This window comes from Scylla paramamosain, chromosome 3 (genome assembly GCF_035594125.1).
Source record: "Scylla paramamosain isolate STU-SP2022 chromosome 3, ASM3559412v1, whole genome shotgun sequence".
Lineage (NCBI taxonomy): Eukaryota > Metazoa > Arthropoda > Malacostraca > Decapoda > Portunidae > Scylla > Scylla paramamosain.
Genome location: NC_087153.1, coordinates 23,962,086 through 23,979,026, shown reverse-complemented (window position 1 = coordinate 23,979,026; position 16,941 = coordinate 23,962,086). Strand labels below are relative to the sequence as shown.

At 40.0% G+C, this 16,941-nt stretch overlaps 1 protein-coding gene across 8 annotated transcripts in view; it reads left to right on the top strand.

Moving 5' to 3' along the window:
* Positions 1-16,941, top strand: part of LOC135093109 (DNA topoisomerase 2-binding protein 1-A-like) — a 164,594-nt gene that overhangs the window by 71,191 nt on the left and 76,462 nt on the right. For all 8 annotated transcript variants that reach the window (XM_063992025.1, XM_063992047.1, XM_063992015.1 and 5 more), the window contains exons 9-11: positions 6,286-6,642; positions 8,427-8,629; positions 15,934-16,079. In XM_063992025.1, the coding sequence (XP_063848095.1) occupies positions 6,286-6,642; positions 8,427-8,629; positions 15,934-16,079 (706 nt within the window). The remainder of the gene's footprint in view (positions 1-6,285; positions 6,643-8,426; positions 8,630-15,933; positions 16,080-16,941) is intronic.

Genomic DNA, 16,941 nt, shown 5'->3' with positions numbered 1-16,941 from the left:
CTGTACAGCTAAAGATGCTTCCAGACCCTTGTTTGAAATTGTGAACACTTTCTGAATTATTTCCTGGGAACACTTGTAATCAGAAAGCTTTCATTTGAAAACTCTGCCGGTTTGCCAACAGCATGTACATTTCATGTAAAGCGACACTGAAGGTGAGCTGGCTTTATATTACTGTTGGCCAGCCTCTCCCCACAAAAGAAGCACAAAGCTTCTGGGGGATCAGAATTTATAGAAATGAATCTGAAAAGCAGTCTTCCTTATTTTGCTGACATTCTTTTCTTTTTTCCCTTTTTGGTTCCTTGATTTCCCACACTTGCATCTCTGCTGTGGCTGCTAGAGCAATCACATTTTAGCCATCTATCCATATTTCTTGTTTAAAAAACAACTGTCTCTGTAAGCTTATGTGTGAATTTGAAAGAGGGAGGTGATCACACTGACATTTTGGATGAAAATGAGCAAGATGTAATTGACATGGAGGATTCAGCACTGTTTCTGTATGTGACTGGTACATGGTTCCTAGTTCCATCTCCCTTCATCAGTTGCTCTCACCCATTCCACCTCTATCTCCCCTCAGATTCTTTTTTATTCATTTCTATTCTTTGTTCTTTTGTCACTCATGTAAGTTGGAAGCTACTAAGCATCATGATTATATATATATATATATATATATATATATATATATATATATATATATATATATATATATATATATATATATATATATATATATATATATATATATATATATATATATATATATATATATATATATATATATATATATATATATATATATATATATTGTTACAACCACAAATCCCTGCCCCTTCACAAAGCTGCTGCACCTGGACTAGCTTCCCTGAGCCACCTCCTGCGTGGACTTGGTGCAGGGCTCAAAGACAGGTGTACAGGGTCCCTTGTGACTCCTGCACCCTTTTCACAATGGTCGTAGCTCCAGGTCACACTAAGTTGAGGTCGCCAGACTGTTTTGCCAACCCACAGACAAGGGAAATGCTCAGAACAGTACTTAACACCCACAGCTGCAAAAGAATCGACAACCATGTCAAGGAAAAACAGTTAACATACAATAACACCTACATGGTTGAGGTGTAATACCCCGTTGGACTTCTGCCCTCCGTAACAGTCCTCCCACTGCCCAACAGAGTGTTATAGCCTCAAGCCGAGTAATATTGTTTACTGCCTCCTGGACAGCATGCCTTATCAGGGCCTGAGGAAGGAGTAAAGTTCACTACACAGCTGATTACTCAAGTCCTCTGCTGCTAAAATGTCTCAGCAAGCAGTAGCATTTAAGACAAGTTCACTAACAAAAGACACGAGAAACTACTACAAACAAATGCCCACAGACACACAGGAGGGTCATTCACCACTCACTGTATAACCTTGGCCTGCACCCTCACAACTGAGGAGTCACTTCCTTGGGTATAGTGTGTGTTATACACAACTACCCCTTACTGCCAGACTACTATGGAGACTCCTAGTCTATATAAGTAGGCTCGGACGTACGGCCGGTAATGACTCACTTATTCCATTCAGGTAACTGACCCAGCTAACCATTATCCTGCCCTAGTCTCTGTCAAATATCTGAGCATGTCTCAGTATGTCTGCTCCTTCCAAGCACTGGGTAGTAACTATGGAAAACATGTCTGTCTGGGGATGACACACACACACACACGGACACCCACCCACACTCCGCTCCCTGCATGGTCTTTACTTGAATAAAACACCTTACTTCTAAAGATTCTACTGATTATGATTACTTCATTGTTAAGGGTAATGCTTCTACTAAATACTGGGTAAGTCTTAAGTTAAATGGATAAGGGGAAGTAAGGAAATTTAAGTGGGGAACACGAGTAATTGCACAGGTAAATATCTTAAGAGTTTCAGGCTGAGTGCATACATGACCAGGATGTGTCTAAGTTTCATCCCTGTCCACCCCCCTCTCTCTCTCTCTCTCTCTCTCTCTCTCTCTCTCTCTCTCTCTCTCTCTCTCTCTCTCTGTCTCTCTCTCTCTCTCTCTCTCTCTCTCTCTCTCTCTCTCTCTCTCTCTCTCTCTCTCTCTCTCTCTCTCTCTCTCTCTCTCTCTCTCTCTCTCTCTCTCTCTCTCTCTCTCTCTCTCTCTCTCTCTCTCTCTCTCTCTCTCTCTCTCTCTCTCTCTCTCTCTCTCTCTCTCTCTCTCTCTCTCTCTCTCTCTCTCTCTCTCTCTCTCTCTCTCTCTCTCTCTCTCTCTCTCTCTCTCTCTCTCTCTCTCTCTCTCTCTCTCTCTCTCTCTCTCTCTCTCTCTCTCTCTCTCTCTCTCTCTCTCTCTCTCTCTCTCTGTGTTTGTGTGGGTGTGTGTGTATTTACCTAGTTATATTATGCAGGGCACAAGTGAAACCTCATTTTGTTCTCTCTCCATAGCCCTATTTATCCATTTTCTCTTTAAATATGTGTGCGCTGTTTGCCACAACAACCTCTTCCTTCAAATTCCAGATTTCAATAGTTCTTTATGGGGAGCTGCATTTCTTGATGTCACTTGAACATCCACTCTTCTTTATTTTCTTCCCATGCCCCCTCGTCCATCTCTCCCTCCTCCATCTGTGGTACCAAGACATTTCTGCCTATTCTTTCTATATTGTTTGCTAATTTGCACATTGTTATCAGGTCTCCTCTTTCTCTTTTCTCTTGTAGTGTTGGTAAACTCATCTCTTCAAGTCTTTCTTTATAGCTTAAGTCTTTCAATTCTGGTACCATCTTCATTGCTGTCCTCTGTACTCTTTCCAGTTTCCATATATCAATTTTTTTTATGTGGAGCCCAAACTACTGCTGCTTATTCCAATTTAGGTCATACCATGCTTGTTATAATTTTCATCATATCTTTATCTAAACAGTTAAACGCCACATTAATGTTTGTTAACAAGCTGTATGTGGAACCGAATATCCCGTTTATGTATCTTTCAGGTGATAGTGTGTCCTGAATCATTACTCCCAAATTAATTTTCTTCATTACTTTTCATTATTATTTATCCCATCTTGTAATTCCATGAAGATCTCTTTACTTTTTCCTGTTTCCAGCATGTGGTATGTTATGGTGTTAAATTCTAGTTTCCATCTTTGAATTCATGCATGTATCTTGTCAATATCCTTTTATAACTCCCTGCAGTCATTTTCATCTTTTATTATTTTCATTATTTTTGCATCATTAGCAAACAGGCTTATATAATTATTTAGATCTTCTATCATATCATTTACATATATTTGAAACATAATAGGTGCCAACACAGATCCTTGCAGTACCCCACCTGTTACTTTGCACCAACTTGAATTAGTGCCTTTGATTACTGTTCTCATTTCCCTCTCATGTAAATAATCATCCTTCCATCTCAATGTTGCTCCCATTAGTCCTCCTCCATTCTTTAGCTTCCACATAGAGCTTTTGTAGGGAACTTTATTGAATGTCTTTTTGAGATCCAGGTATACCACATCAGCCCATCCATCCCTCTCTTTTCTCCATTTATTACTCTCATACAAAAGCTCAGTAGATTTGTGATACAGGATCTCCCTTTCCTGAATCCAAATTGCTTTTCTGTAATCATCTTTTCATCTTCTAAATATTGCACCCATATATCTTCAGTTACTATTTCACAGAGCTTGCTTACAATACTTATTAATGACATTGGTCTGTAATTTAATGGTTCCATTTTACTTCCCCCTTTGTATATTGGGACTATGTTAGCTTGCTTAGTGTTGCATTCCTCTTGCACTGTCTTGCCTTCCTTAAGCCCCTTCCAGTCAATACTCCCAAAGAATTTTCTTAACTGCAAAATTTGTCTTTGCATGATTTAATCTCTCATTTTTATAATCCTCCTTACATGGTAGAACCTCCCAATCTTGCAGTACCACTTCTAACACCACATGGTCACTTTTTCCCATTGGGCTTATGTATTAAATGGTTGGACAGGACTCCAGTTTTTTTTGTGAACATCAGGTCTAGCATAGATGGTTCCTCCTCCCCTCTGTATCTTGTAAATTCCTCCACCCATTAGTCCATTGTACTCACCATAGCTAATTGTAGCTTTTCTTCACACCACAGTCATTGGTTGGACAGGACTCCAGTTTTTTTGTGAACTCCAAGTCTAGCATAGATGGTTCCTCCTCCCCTCTGTATCTTGTAAATTCCTCCACCCATTAGTCCATTGTACTCACCATAGCTAATTGTAGCTTTTCTTCATGCCACAGTCAAGCATTTCCATTAACTTCCATCTCCTCCCAGCTTATATTTTTGCAGTTAAAGTCTCCCACTAGTAGTATTTTACTGTCCTTCCTTATCATGTTGTCTAGGCACTTAAACACTTCCTTTTGCATTTCCTTGTGATCCTCCACCTCCATGTATTAGTCTTCTGTAGCACATATGTTAATATGATCCTCTTCCTTTCTCTCCCACTGATTGTTATAGCTATGACCTCCACCACGCCATCTCCATATTGCACTTCTTCCACATATATATCTTCTTGAACCATTATCAGTACTACTCCTCCCTTTCCCTTTCTATCTCTCCTCCAATAATTATATCCCTCTTCTTTAAAGCTTAAGTGGACTTCCTCTTTTAACTTTGTCTCAGTTAGGCACAACATATCTGGTGTATTTTTCTTTAGGTAATCTCTCAATTCCAGTATACCTGAAAGTAATGCGTCTATGTTTGTATACATTACTCTTAATGTACTTCTCCTCCCACTACTTATAATTTCTCTGTCTGCTGTTGTGGTTCTTTCATTTCTTGTTCCCTTTCCCGAATATACCATTTCCTCAGTCTCATATCTAGTACCCTCAAATAAAATTTCCTCTTCTTGGTCTGTCCTCTTTTTTTAAAGCTTCATTTCTCAGATCCCTCTCTTTTTCCCTTTCTTTCAAGTTCATATCTCTTTTTACTCACATATTCTTGTATTTTGAACTTTCAGGCAGCTTCCCAGTTTTTGTTAGGATCTCCTCTACTGCAACTTGGGATGTCATTCTCACTTTTAACAGTCTTTTACCTCCCTCACTATATTTTCTAATTCTTTATGCTTCTTCCACTCCTTGTTCCAGTCCCTGTTGCTCATCTTGGACCATTGTAATAATTTTCCTTACCAACTCCTCTTCCCTCTCTCTCTCTCTCAAACTGGGTTTTTCTTCTCTTGCAGTCCGAAAAAGACAGTGCATTTCTTATCCACTGTGTCTCTCACCAAAACGTTCTTTTCTTTAATTACCTGAATTATTGTGTTCTTGATCTTTTCCTGTATCAGTTTTTTTTAACCACCTAGCTAACTTTTTCATCCTCATGGTTCTTCCTTCCAGGCATTTCTCAAGTCCTCCAGTTTGGTTTTACATACTGCATCTTCCACCTTTCCTGCACTATCCTCCACCTTTTCTTGCAGTCCCTGCAGAGTTACTTCATATGCATTACACTTAGCTTTAAGTATCCCATTTTATTTCTTTAGCTCCTCCATTGCCTCTTCTATCTCATTGTTTGTCTTTAGACCACTCTCACATTCACTATATTTCTTTCTCAATTCTTTATTTTCCATAATAAGCTTGTCCTGCTTTTCCAGAATGCCAGAAATCAGTTCCCTCATGCACTTTATTTCTCTCTCAATGCTGATTATCCTCCTCATATTTCCTTTCTCTTCTCTGAATTCTTGAAAATCCCTTCCTCCACTTGCCTCCACCAATTGTCTCAGACCCACAGGGGTTTCAATATAATGTGCCTTCTGTCTCACCTCTTCACTCGGTTTGTTTACAAACACATCATAACTGGTGGTGCCACCTAGATCTTCCTTTCCTTTAATTTTTTCAGCCTCAAAATACTCCTTTATGTATTAAATTTGGAGACAGGACACTACAAGGCCTCGTTGTTTTGTCAGGAGCCAGTAGCTTGTGTGTCTTCAGGAGCTCTAGCACCTATGTCTGAACAGCTGGCTGGTGTGCCTGTGTGTATGGGCAAATTGGTTCATGATGGAAAAAAATTTTGAATAACACTGCCATAAGCTCTGTAATGAAAAAAATAAAAATAAAATAATAAATAAAATAAATGAATAAAAATGAATAAATAAATAAAATAACAAATAGTTACTGAGATATCAGTTTTTAAAGTTACAAAATTTCAAATTCATTTTATGGCATTTTGTAGTTTTGGCACCAAGTCCAGTATTAAACTAAGAGCCTCATCTACCTTTTTCATTATGAGGTAAATTTTAAAATATTTTCTAGCTTATTAGAGAATGAAATTTAACATTCACTTTGTTTCCACAGCTATACCAAATGAGGAGCACATAAGGATCATGCAAGGGTGGAATACAAAGCCTCATGTTGTCTCTGTCCGTTGGCTCACTGAGAGTGTCCATCTGAAGCATCCAGCAGAAGAGTCCCACTTTGCTTTCCTAGTGCAGGCATGCAGGGAGGTGCAGCTCTCTCAGACATCCTCCACAGGTACCCAGAGATCTTCTATAAGCAGCACTGCATTAGGTAATGATGAGACCCATGTGGATGAAAAACTACTTCAGGAGCATTCTCAGCACCCAAGAAGGGAGTCAAGTGCCAAGGAGTCAGAGCAGGATCTGTCCCTGCTGCCGGAGTCCCAGGCATCAGAGCTACCAGGCATTTTCAGTGGTTAGTCTTCTCTCTTATTATTGTGTGTCCAGAGTGGCTTTGGATAATTATCACTGATAACTGCTAGCATGATAGATGATCTCTTGGCTATTGTATTTATTTAATGTTTATGTTTTATTCAGGTTTGTTTACTTGTTTATATTTTTAATTTTCACATTCTTTGTCTCTGACAATCTTCCAGACAACTATTCTCTCCTGCAACTCTTCCCTTCTTTGTTAGACATTCTTATGCTGTCCTCAACAAAAACCTCTACTGGAAAGCTTATGCCTCATCTCTTATTAGAATAACTTCCATGAAGTTGGGTGTTTTACAGTCTTCTTATTTTTTCCTCCCAGAGGAAAAAGCCTTTATGATATATACAGGTTCTTCATCTATCTTTAAGGGGATATGCGACACTTGGGGAGTCAAAATATAACACTTTACAAAACGGGGCTCAAAATGTTCCTACACCATATAGAAATAATCCCAGAACAATATTTTCCTTGCAAAGGATTTAAATGCCTGGCACAAGTTTAAAGGATGTTAAAGATGGAGGGGGCATGTTAAGTTGGGACCTATTTACAAGTATAAAAGTGAATTTCCACTGAAATCTCATTTCACTGGCACCCAATGTCTGTGTGAGAGATTGAGAGCATCAATGAGCAGACGGTGGACAGCATGAGACAGCACCAAAGTTCAGAGAGAGAGAGCACATGTCTATGAGCTTCTGTATATTTTACTGATTCTAACTCCTGGTACCTTGTTTATTACATTCCCCTTTATTTTTCCTTCATTATATTCATAAATGGTGACAAAAAAGAGAATAGTATTTAAAAACTAAGAAACAACATCTGAGAGAGCTGAAGAAGAAAAACACTTCCATGTCACCATGCCATAATGCACCACTGCCATTCCTCCCTACCCCCATCCTCCTCCTCCTCACCACCCTCATGACATATCATACCAAGGATTCTCCCTTGCATGATTCCAACACCTACAGTTATCTCCATTACCCTCTTCCACCACTTCATCCACATTGTCTTCAGTAAGAAAGTTGAATTTCAGTGCTTCATTTGACCTTATGCACACTGTGCTATGTCAGGATGTTGCGACAAAGATAATGTCTGTGTATGAAGGGGCAGAGGTAAGCCAATGTAAGCTGTAGGACCTTGCTTTGGATGTGTGTGGCCAGCTTTGCTGTGCCTGGGGTTTTGGAATGTAGTACAGTGGTCCATGAGACCGATAAGGCTGATGGGGCGAAGTGTAATTTTGTGTGGTAATTTGTAATGTATCACTTTATAGTAGAGATCCCTTTGAATCATGCTTACATCTTAAGTTCCCTGACTGTGGCTCAGTACAGCTGAGGACTCCACAAGCTATTGTAGGTTGCTTGCCTCATCCCTATTTGTAACTGAGGCATTTGCTATGGTCTGAAAAACTGCCAGATTCATTAGCCAACTTAATTTTACACATAAAATGCAGTCAGGTGGAAAAAATCTTTACATTGCTTTTGTATGTGGGAAGGGAATACTTTGTATTTGTTAAACCTAACCTTATAAGGATATCAGCTTGGTATAAAGATATTTTTTAGTAGTCTTTGACTTCCCTTCCATGAAAAAAATAATAAGATAAAATCATACTATAGTAGTTTATCTTTTACTGTACTGCTTACCATATCAGTATGTCATACTATACTTAACACTATAATTTTTTTTCAATTTGACTTTTCTTCTTTCCTTTCTTTCTTCTATACTTACTTTACCATACCACACCTTATATTACTTTATTATATCCATTTCCCCAGGGAAAATTTTCTCTGTATTTGGACGTAACCAGGAGATGAATGAAGAGTTGGAGGAAATGATAGAGCTTCATGGTGGCCATGTGGCAGAGGTGGGCAGTTCAGAGGCCATCCATTACTCAGTGGTAACTGCTGGGGACCTCCACAACTGGAATAAGGGACAGCTAATCTCCCGTGCCTTCCTGGAGGACTGTGTTGAGACAAAGGTAATTTGATACTAAGTTGTGATGGTTATGACCTAGCTTGACTTTTTCTCATGTTTCTTATGTCTTGCATCCAGTTTCACAAAGGTAATTTGATATTAAGTTGTGGTGGTTATGGCCTAGCTTAACTTTTCTCGTGTTTCTTGTGTCTTGCATCCATTTTCATCTTTCTTTATTTTTTTTCTTATTTTCTTTACCGTGGAACTTCGGTTCTCAAATTTCATTCATTCCTGAATGGTGTTTTAAATCAGAAACAAACTATTTTCCTCATAGGAATCAATGTAAAATTGATTAATTCGTTCTTGGACACCTGTCCACCCTGTCTTAGCAGCTTATGACAGACACTCCCTCAGCCAAGATGGCTGCTCCGCAACATCTCCAGTTCAGAAACTATTTATCCAGAAATGATGTACTGAATGAACTTAGTGACATGGAATTTATCAGAAGATATTGTTTAGACTGTGCAAGTATTCTCTTTGTCACTGATCTTGTGAGGGAAGCCTTAGAGAGTGACACAGAGAGGAGTAATCCACCTACTACCAAACTGAAGTTGATCATAATACTTAGACATGTTGCTGCTGAGAAAAAGCTACTGGGGAAATGCAGTTATGTAGTAGTGATGATGTTGTGGGTCATCAAGAGAGCTACAGGTGGCTCAGGATTATTCCTTTTTCTTTTTTTTCCTTCTTTTTTTATGTAGGAAGGACACTGGCCAACGGCAACAAAAATCCAATAAAAAAAAATGCCCACTGAAATGCCAGTCCCATAAAAGGGTCAAAGCAGTAGTAAAAAATTGATGAATAAATGTCTTGAAACCTCCCTCTTGAAGGAATTCAAGTCATAGGAAGGTGGAAATACAGAAGCAGGCAGGGAGTTCCAGAGTTTACCAGAGAAAGGGATGAATGATTGAGAGTACTGGTTAACTCTTGCATTAGAGAGGTGGACAGAATAGGGGTGAGAGAAAGAAGAAAGTCTTGTGCAGCGAGGCCGCGGGAGGAGGGGAGGCATGCAGTTAGCAAGATCAAAAGAGCAGTTAGCATGAAAATAGCGGTAGAAGACAGCTAGAGATGCAACATTGCGGCGGTGAGAGAGAGGCTGAAGACAGTCGGTTAGAGGAGAGGAGTTGATGAGATGAAAAGCTTTTGATTCCACTCTGTCTAGAAGATCAGTATGGGTGGAACCCCCCCCAGACATGTGAAGCATACTCCATACATGGACGGATAAGGCCCTTGTACAGAGTTAGCAGCTGGGGGGTGAGAAAAACTGGCGGAGACGTCTCAGAACACCTAACTTCATAGAAGCTGTTTTAGCTAGAGATGAGATGTGAAGTTTCCAGTTCAGATTATAAGTAAAGGACAGACCAAGGATGTTCAGTGTAGAAGAGGGATACAGTTGAGTGTCACCGAAGAAGAGGGGATAGTTGTCTGGAAGGTTGTGTCGAGTTGATAGATGGAGGAATTGAGTTTTTGAGGCATTAAACAATACCAAGTTTGCTCTGCCCCAATCAGAAATTTTAGAAAGATCAGAAGTCAAGCGTTCTGTGGCTTCCCTGCGTGAAATGTTTACCTCCTGAAGGGTTGGACTTCTATGAAAAGACGTGGAAAAGTGCAGGGTGGTATCATCAGCGTAGGAGTGGATAGGACAAGAAGTTTGGTTTAGAAGATCATTAATGAATAATAAGAAGAGAGTGGTTGACAGGACAGAACCCTGAGGAACACCACTGTTAATAGATTTAGGAGAAGTAGAAAGATCAGAAGTCAAGCGTTCTGTGGCTTCCCTGCGTGAAATGTTTACCTCCTGAAGGGTTGGACTTCTATGAAAAGACATGGAAAAGTGCAGGATGGTATCATCAGCGTAGGAGTGGATAGGACAAGAAGTTTGATTTAGAAGATCATTAATGAATAATAAGAAGAGAGTGGGTGACAGGACAGAACCCTGAAGAACACCACTGTTAATAGATTTAGGAGAAGAACAGTGACCATTTACCACAGCAGCAATAGAATGGTCAGAAAGGAAACTTGAGATGAAGTTACAGAGAGAAGGAGAGAAGCCGTAGGAGGGTAGTTTGGAAATCAAAGCTTTGTGCCAGACTCTATCAAAAGCTTTTGATATGTCCAAGGGAACAGCAAAAGTTTCACCAAAATCTCTAAAAGAGGATGACCAAGACTCAGTAAAGAAAGCCAGAAGATCACCAGTAGAGCAGCCTTGACAGAACCCATACTGGTGATCAGATAGAAGGTTGTGAAATGATAGATGTTTAAGAATCTTCCTGTTGAGGATAGATTCAAAAACTTAGATAGACAGGAAATTAAAGCAGTAGGATGGTAGTTTGAGGGATTAGAACGGTCACCCTTTTTAGGAACAGGTTGAATGTAGGTAAACTTCCAGCAAGAAGGAAAGGTAGATGTTAACAGACAGAGCTGAAAGAGTTTGACTAGGCAAGGTGCAAGCACGGAGGCACAGTTTCGGAGAACAATAGGAGGGACCCCATCAGGTCCATAAGCCTTCTGAGGATTTAGGCCAGTGAGGACATGGAAAACATCATTACAAAGAGTTTTAATAGGTGGCATGAAGTAGTCAGAGGGTGGAGGAGGAGGCAGTAGACACCTGCCGAAACGATAATTACTCCCAGTGAGGTCTAAAGCATTGTTCAGGGGGTGCTGTGAACTTATCATTAAACCCAGCTGTGACCTCGCTGAACATTTCCCTTTGTGTCTCACAACACAAGGGGGCAGTCACAGCCTGCCCTCTAAAGACAACTCTCTTCCTCCACACAAAACTACAAGCACCTAATAACACACACACCCTTCACTCAAAAAGTTTAAAATCATCATGGCGACTCCTACACCAGCCTCGGAGTTCCCATCTGGGGAGGGAACCATAAATGTCCCCAGGTCGGACTGCCTTTCTGTCGACGACCCTAAGTTTCTTGACACCCTCCTCAACTTTTTCTTCATTAACTTCTGCAACATTTGCGGTCTAAGATCTAATTTTCAATCTGTAGAACACCACCTCTCCTCTTCTAAACCTCATCTTTTCCTCACTGAAACTCAGGTGTCTGAGGCAACTGACAGTAGCCCCTTTTCTGTTCCCTCCTACTTTCTCTATCCTCATTTTCGATCCAAAGCTGGATGCTGCGTTTATGTGCGCAATGACTTAACCTGCTCTCGTGCCCACGCTCTTGAATCTTCCGAGTTTTCCACCATCTGGCTACGACTACAGAGTCACTCTCATACTAAATTTATCTGTCCTGTATACCTCTCTCCTAACTCCTCTGACTATAAGAAATTCTTTGACTACTTAACTTCCAAAGTGGAGCACATTCTGACCCTCTTCCCTTTTGCAGAGATCTCCATTCTTGGAGATTTCAATGTTCACCACCAGCTTTGGCTTTCCTCTCCCTTCACTGACCATCCTGGTGAGCTAGCCTACAACTTTGCTATCCTCCATGACCTAGAGCAATTGGTGCAACACCCTACTCGTATTCCTGACCGTCTTGGAGATACGCCCAACATTCTTGACCTTTTCCCGACCTCTAATCCTTCTGCTTATGCTGTCACCCTTTCTTCTCCGTTGGGCTCCTCTGATCACAATCTCATATCTTTATCTTGTCCTATCACTCCAATCCCTCCTCAGGATCCCCCTAAGCGAAGGTGCCTCTGGCGTTTTGCCTCTGCTAGTTGAGGGGACCTGAGGAGGTATTTTGCTGATTTTCCTTGGAATGACTACTGCTTCCGTGTCGGAGACCCGTCTTTGTGTGCTGAGCGCATAACAGAGGTGATAGTGTCTGGCATGGAGGCATACATTCCTCACTCTTTTTCTCGTCCTAAACCTTCTAAACCTTGGTTTAACACAGCTTGTTCTCGTGCTATACATGATAGAGAGGTGGCCCACAAAAGGTACTTAAGCCTTCCATCACCAGAATCTCATGCACTTTATATTTCTGCTCAGAACCATACCAAGTCTGTTCTCCAACTAGCCAAAAACTCCTTCATTAACAGAAAATGTCAAACCCTTTCAAGATCTAACTCTCCTCTTGATTTCTGGCATCTAGCCAAAAATATCTCCAATAACTTTGCTTCTTCTTTCTTTCCCTCCTCTACTTCAACCAGATGGCACCACTGCTATCACATCTATTTCTAAAGCTGAACTCTTTGCTCAAACCTTTGCTAAAAACTCTACCTTGGACGATTCTGGGCTTGTTCCTCCCTCTTCTCCACCCTCTGACTACTTCATGCCACCTATTAAAATTCTTCGCAATGATGTTTTCGATGCCCTCACTGGCCTAAACCCTCGGAAGGCTTATGGACCTGATGGGGTCCCTCCTATTGTTCTCCGAAACTGTGCCTCCGTGCTTGCACCTTACCTAGTCAAACTCTTTCAGCTCTGTCTGTCAACATCTACCTTTCCTTCTTGCTGGAAGTTTGCCTACATTCAACCTGTTCCTAAAAAGGGTGACCGTTCTAATCCCTCAAATTACCGTCCTATTGCTTTAATTTCCTGCCTATCTAAAGTTTTTGAATCTATCCTCAACAGGAAGATTCTTAAACATCTATCACTTCACAACCTTCTATCTGATCGCCAGTATGGGTTCCGTCAAGGCCTCTCTACTGGTGATCTTCTGGCTTTCCTTACTGTGTCTTGGTCATCCTCTTTTAGAGATTTTGGTGAAACTTTTGCTGTTGCCTTGGACATATCAAAAGGTTTTGATAGAGTCTGGCACAAAGCTGCATATCACGCAGGGAAGCCACAGAATGCCTGACTTTTGATCTTTCTAAAATTTCTGATTGGGGCAGAGCAAACTTGGTATTGTTCAATGCCTCAAAAACTCAATTCCTCCACCTATCAACTCGACACAACCTTCCAGACAACTATCCCCTCTTCTTTAATGACACTCAACTGTCCCCCTCTTCTACACTGAACATCCTCAGTCTGTCCTTTACTTATAATCTGAACTGGAAACTTCACATCACATCTCTAGCTAAAACAGTTTCAATGAAGTTAGGTGTTCTGAGATGTCTCCGCCAGTTTTTCTCACCCCCCAAGCTGCTAACTCTGTACAAGGGCCTTATCCGTCCATGTATGGAGTATGCTTCACATGTCTGGGGGGGTTCCACTCATACTGCTCTTCTAGACAGGGTGGAATCAAAAGCTTTTCGTCTCATCAACTCCTCTCCTCTAACTGACTGTCTTCAGCCTCTCTCTCACTGCCGCAATGTTGCATATCTAGCTGTCTTCTACCGCTATTTTCATGCTAACTGCTCTTCTGATCTTGCTAACTGCATGCCTCCCCTCCTTCCGCGGCCTCGCTGCACAAGACTTTCTTCTTTCTCTCACCCCTATTCTGTCCACCTCTCTAACACAAGAGTTAACCAGTATTCTCAGTCATTCATTCCTTTTTTCTGGTAAACTCTGGAACTCCCTGCCTGCTTCTGTATTTCCACCTTCCTATGACTTGAATTCCTTCGAGGGAGGTTTCAAGACACTTATCCACCAATTTTTGACCATTGCTTTGACCCTTTTATGGAACTGGCATTTTAGTGGGCATTTTTTTTATTAGTTTTTTGTTGCCCTTGGCCAGTGTCCTTCCTACATAAAAAAAAAAAAAGCCCAGAATCATCCAAGGTAGAGTTTTTAGCAAAGGTTTGAGCGAAGAGTTCAGCTTTAGAAATAGATGTGATAGCAGTGGTGCCATCTGGTTGAAACAGAGGAAGGAAAGAAGCAAAGTTATTGGAGATATTTTTGGCTAGATGCCAGAAGTCACAAGGGGAGTTAGATCTTGAAAGGTTTTGATTGCCAAAAACTGTTTACATTGAGGCTCTTCAACGAGACTACATTTAACCTATCTCAAAGATTGAATTACCCACTGTGTCTCTCCTCCAAATGCATAAAAATGAAGGAAATATTTATAAAAATTATAAATTAGTAATAAATGGCAGCTTTTGCTTTGTCTTTTAGTATTTGAAATCATTGTTTGAGAACTGAATTATGGTACAGCAACCAAAGCAATTGTGACTTCAAAATTTTGTTCAGAAACCGAGGTTCGACTGTGCATGTTTCCCTTCCTTTTTCTTTGTATCCTATCCCTTCTTTTTTATTTCCTATATCTGTGTATGGTTTTGTTTCTTTTCCTTTCCTTTTTTTCCAGATTACTTCCTTCAGTTCACTTTATTACTCTCTTTCGTCTTGTATTTCCCTCTCCTTCTTTTCCTTTTATTTCAGGGTCTATGTGGATCTTCAGCAAAGTACTAACTGCCAAAAGGTAATGAGATTTTTTCCTGGCTTATGACAAGTTTCTTATTGAAGGGTAGTAAAATTTATAACTATCCAACTTCATGTGTCTTACATGTTTTAATTCCATTTTAAATCAGCCCTCTCCTCTCACCTCTTTATCCATTTTCTTCCCTTTTTCCTCTCTTCTTATGTCTTTCTTTTGTCTTTCCTTCTTTCTTTTGCCTTATTCAACTATTGCCAACCCATGTTGTACATAATTTTGTCATAAAATCCAGGATTTCATTATTAATAAAATATTAAAACATTTGCCACAGATTTACATTGCAATAATCACATATCACATCCTGGCTTAAAATGGTTTGATATGCAAGACATCGTGGACCTGGAATGTATATCAGGTTTATCTCAACATTATTTGAATTTATTGAAATGTTGGTTGAATTTATCAGAATATTCAACCAAGTCTGGTTTGTTTGAATATGTCTGGTTAAATGAATGCAAATCTGGCTTACTGGAACAAACCAGGTTAAAGCATGAAAATTCTGTATGCATAATGGATTCTTGAGCATAAATGTGATAGATTAGGGTAGCTTGTATATTCTCAGTATTGTTTGTAATCAGATGTTTTTGTTAATGTAATACCAAACTTTCACTATTTAAATAATAACCAGTCCTTACTAATTAATGTAACACCTAATCCTATAAGATTATTCTCTGCTTTTGTTTGTTTGTTTGTTTGTTTGGTTATTCGCTGTGTGGTCAGTGCTTTTTATGTGTTTTATGAGTGAAGTTTGTCTTAAATGCTTGCTGTGCAGTCTTCTTTCTTGGGTCAAATAATTGTTATATATAGGCAAACTATTGTCCAGGATAGTTTTTTTTTACTTCTGTGACGTATGGGAAGATTGCACAGATTGTAGAATTCTTCTCACCTTTTGCTCATATTTACATGTATATAAAGATAACATGAATGAAGTCTTAGTAGATTCTTGTGTAAAATCCATAAATCAGAGCATGCAACTAGTTTTCCTAAACTGCAGTGAAAATTATCAAAATCCATTTATTTGTTTCTCCAGAGGTTATTGGCTGTGGAATACTACCACCTTCCACTCCTGCTGCCAGGGAACTCCTTTCCATTGGAAGACTGCTGTATCACTGTATCCATTTATTCTAAAAGTGAACGGCACTTCCTAGAGCACATTTCAACCCTGCTTGGAGCTCAGTAAGTTGTAAGGCAGTGGGAAGAAGATGCATTACTTTTGGTCTGTTTGTTGGAAGCTGAACTAAGCAAGCTGTAGTAGCCTATATAAGTTTGTAAACTGTGCCCTGATTGACTACTGTTGCCTGAGCATCAAACCCATTACATTAGAAGGGATGCAAGCACCTTAATAAGAAAAAAATATGAGAAAGTTGTCCTTCAAAACATCAGTTTGCTTCCAGTGACCATAACTTTATTACTTTTTGTGTTTTGGCATCAAATCATAACCAGTCAGGATCATCATAGTGTTGATCATTATTTGATACCTTCTTACTCGAGAGAGGGAGGGAAAAATTTATATGCACTCTGTTATGGTTTTGGAAATTACACCAATACATCTGTGATTGCTGGACGTAATTATGATATATCAGGATTAGCATCACATATGAACAAAAATGCATACATACTTACATATATCAAGGCTGTCTTTTCCAAAAAGGAGGGTAACCAAGACAAGGCACATAATTTTCACATTTACACTAATTCACACCACTCCTGCCCTCACTTTATAAAGATCAGCTGCGCAGCTTAGACAGTTTGGTCCAGAACAAGGCTCCTTCATAACAGCTACTCCCCCCTGCTACATCCAATTGTCCCCACACCTGTGTGAGACCATTGATGTGTGGCACCTCCCTCAGAGGTTGCAGGGCTACATCATTCCTCTTGTTGTCACAACTGTTCTCTATTCACTTCAGTCATACACAGTCATTCTACTGTGCTCCAGTGTCAGTCCTCTTCCCTTTCATGGCTCATTTACACAATCTATCTATCCTTTATGTGATCTACCTCATAAGTTTACATCCCTTTACACCATCTATCCATCCCT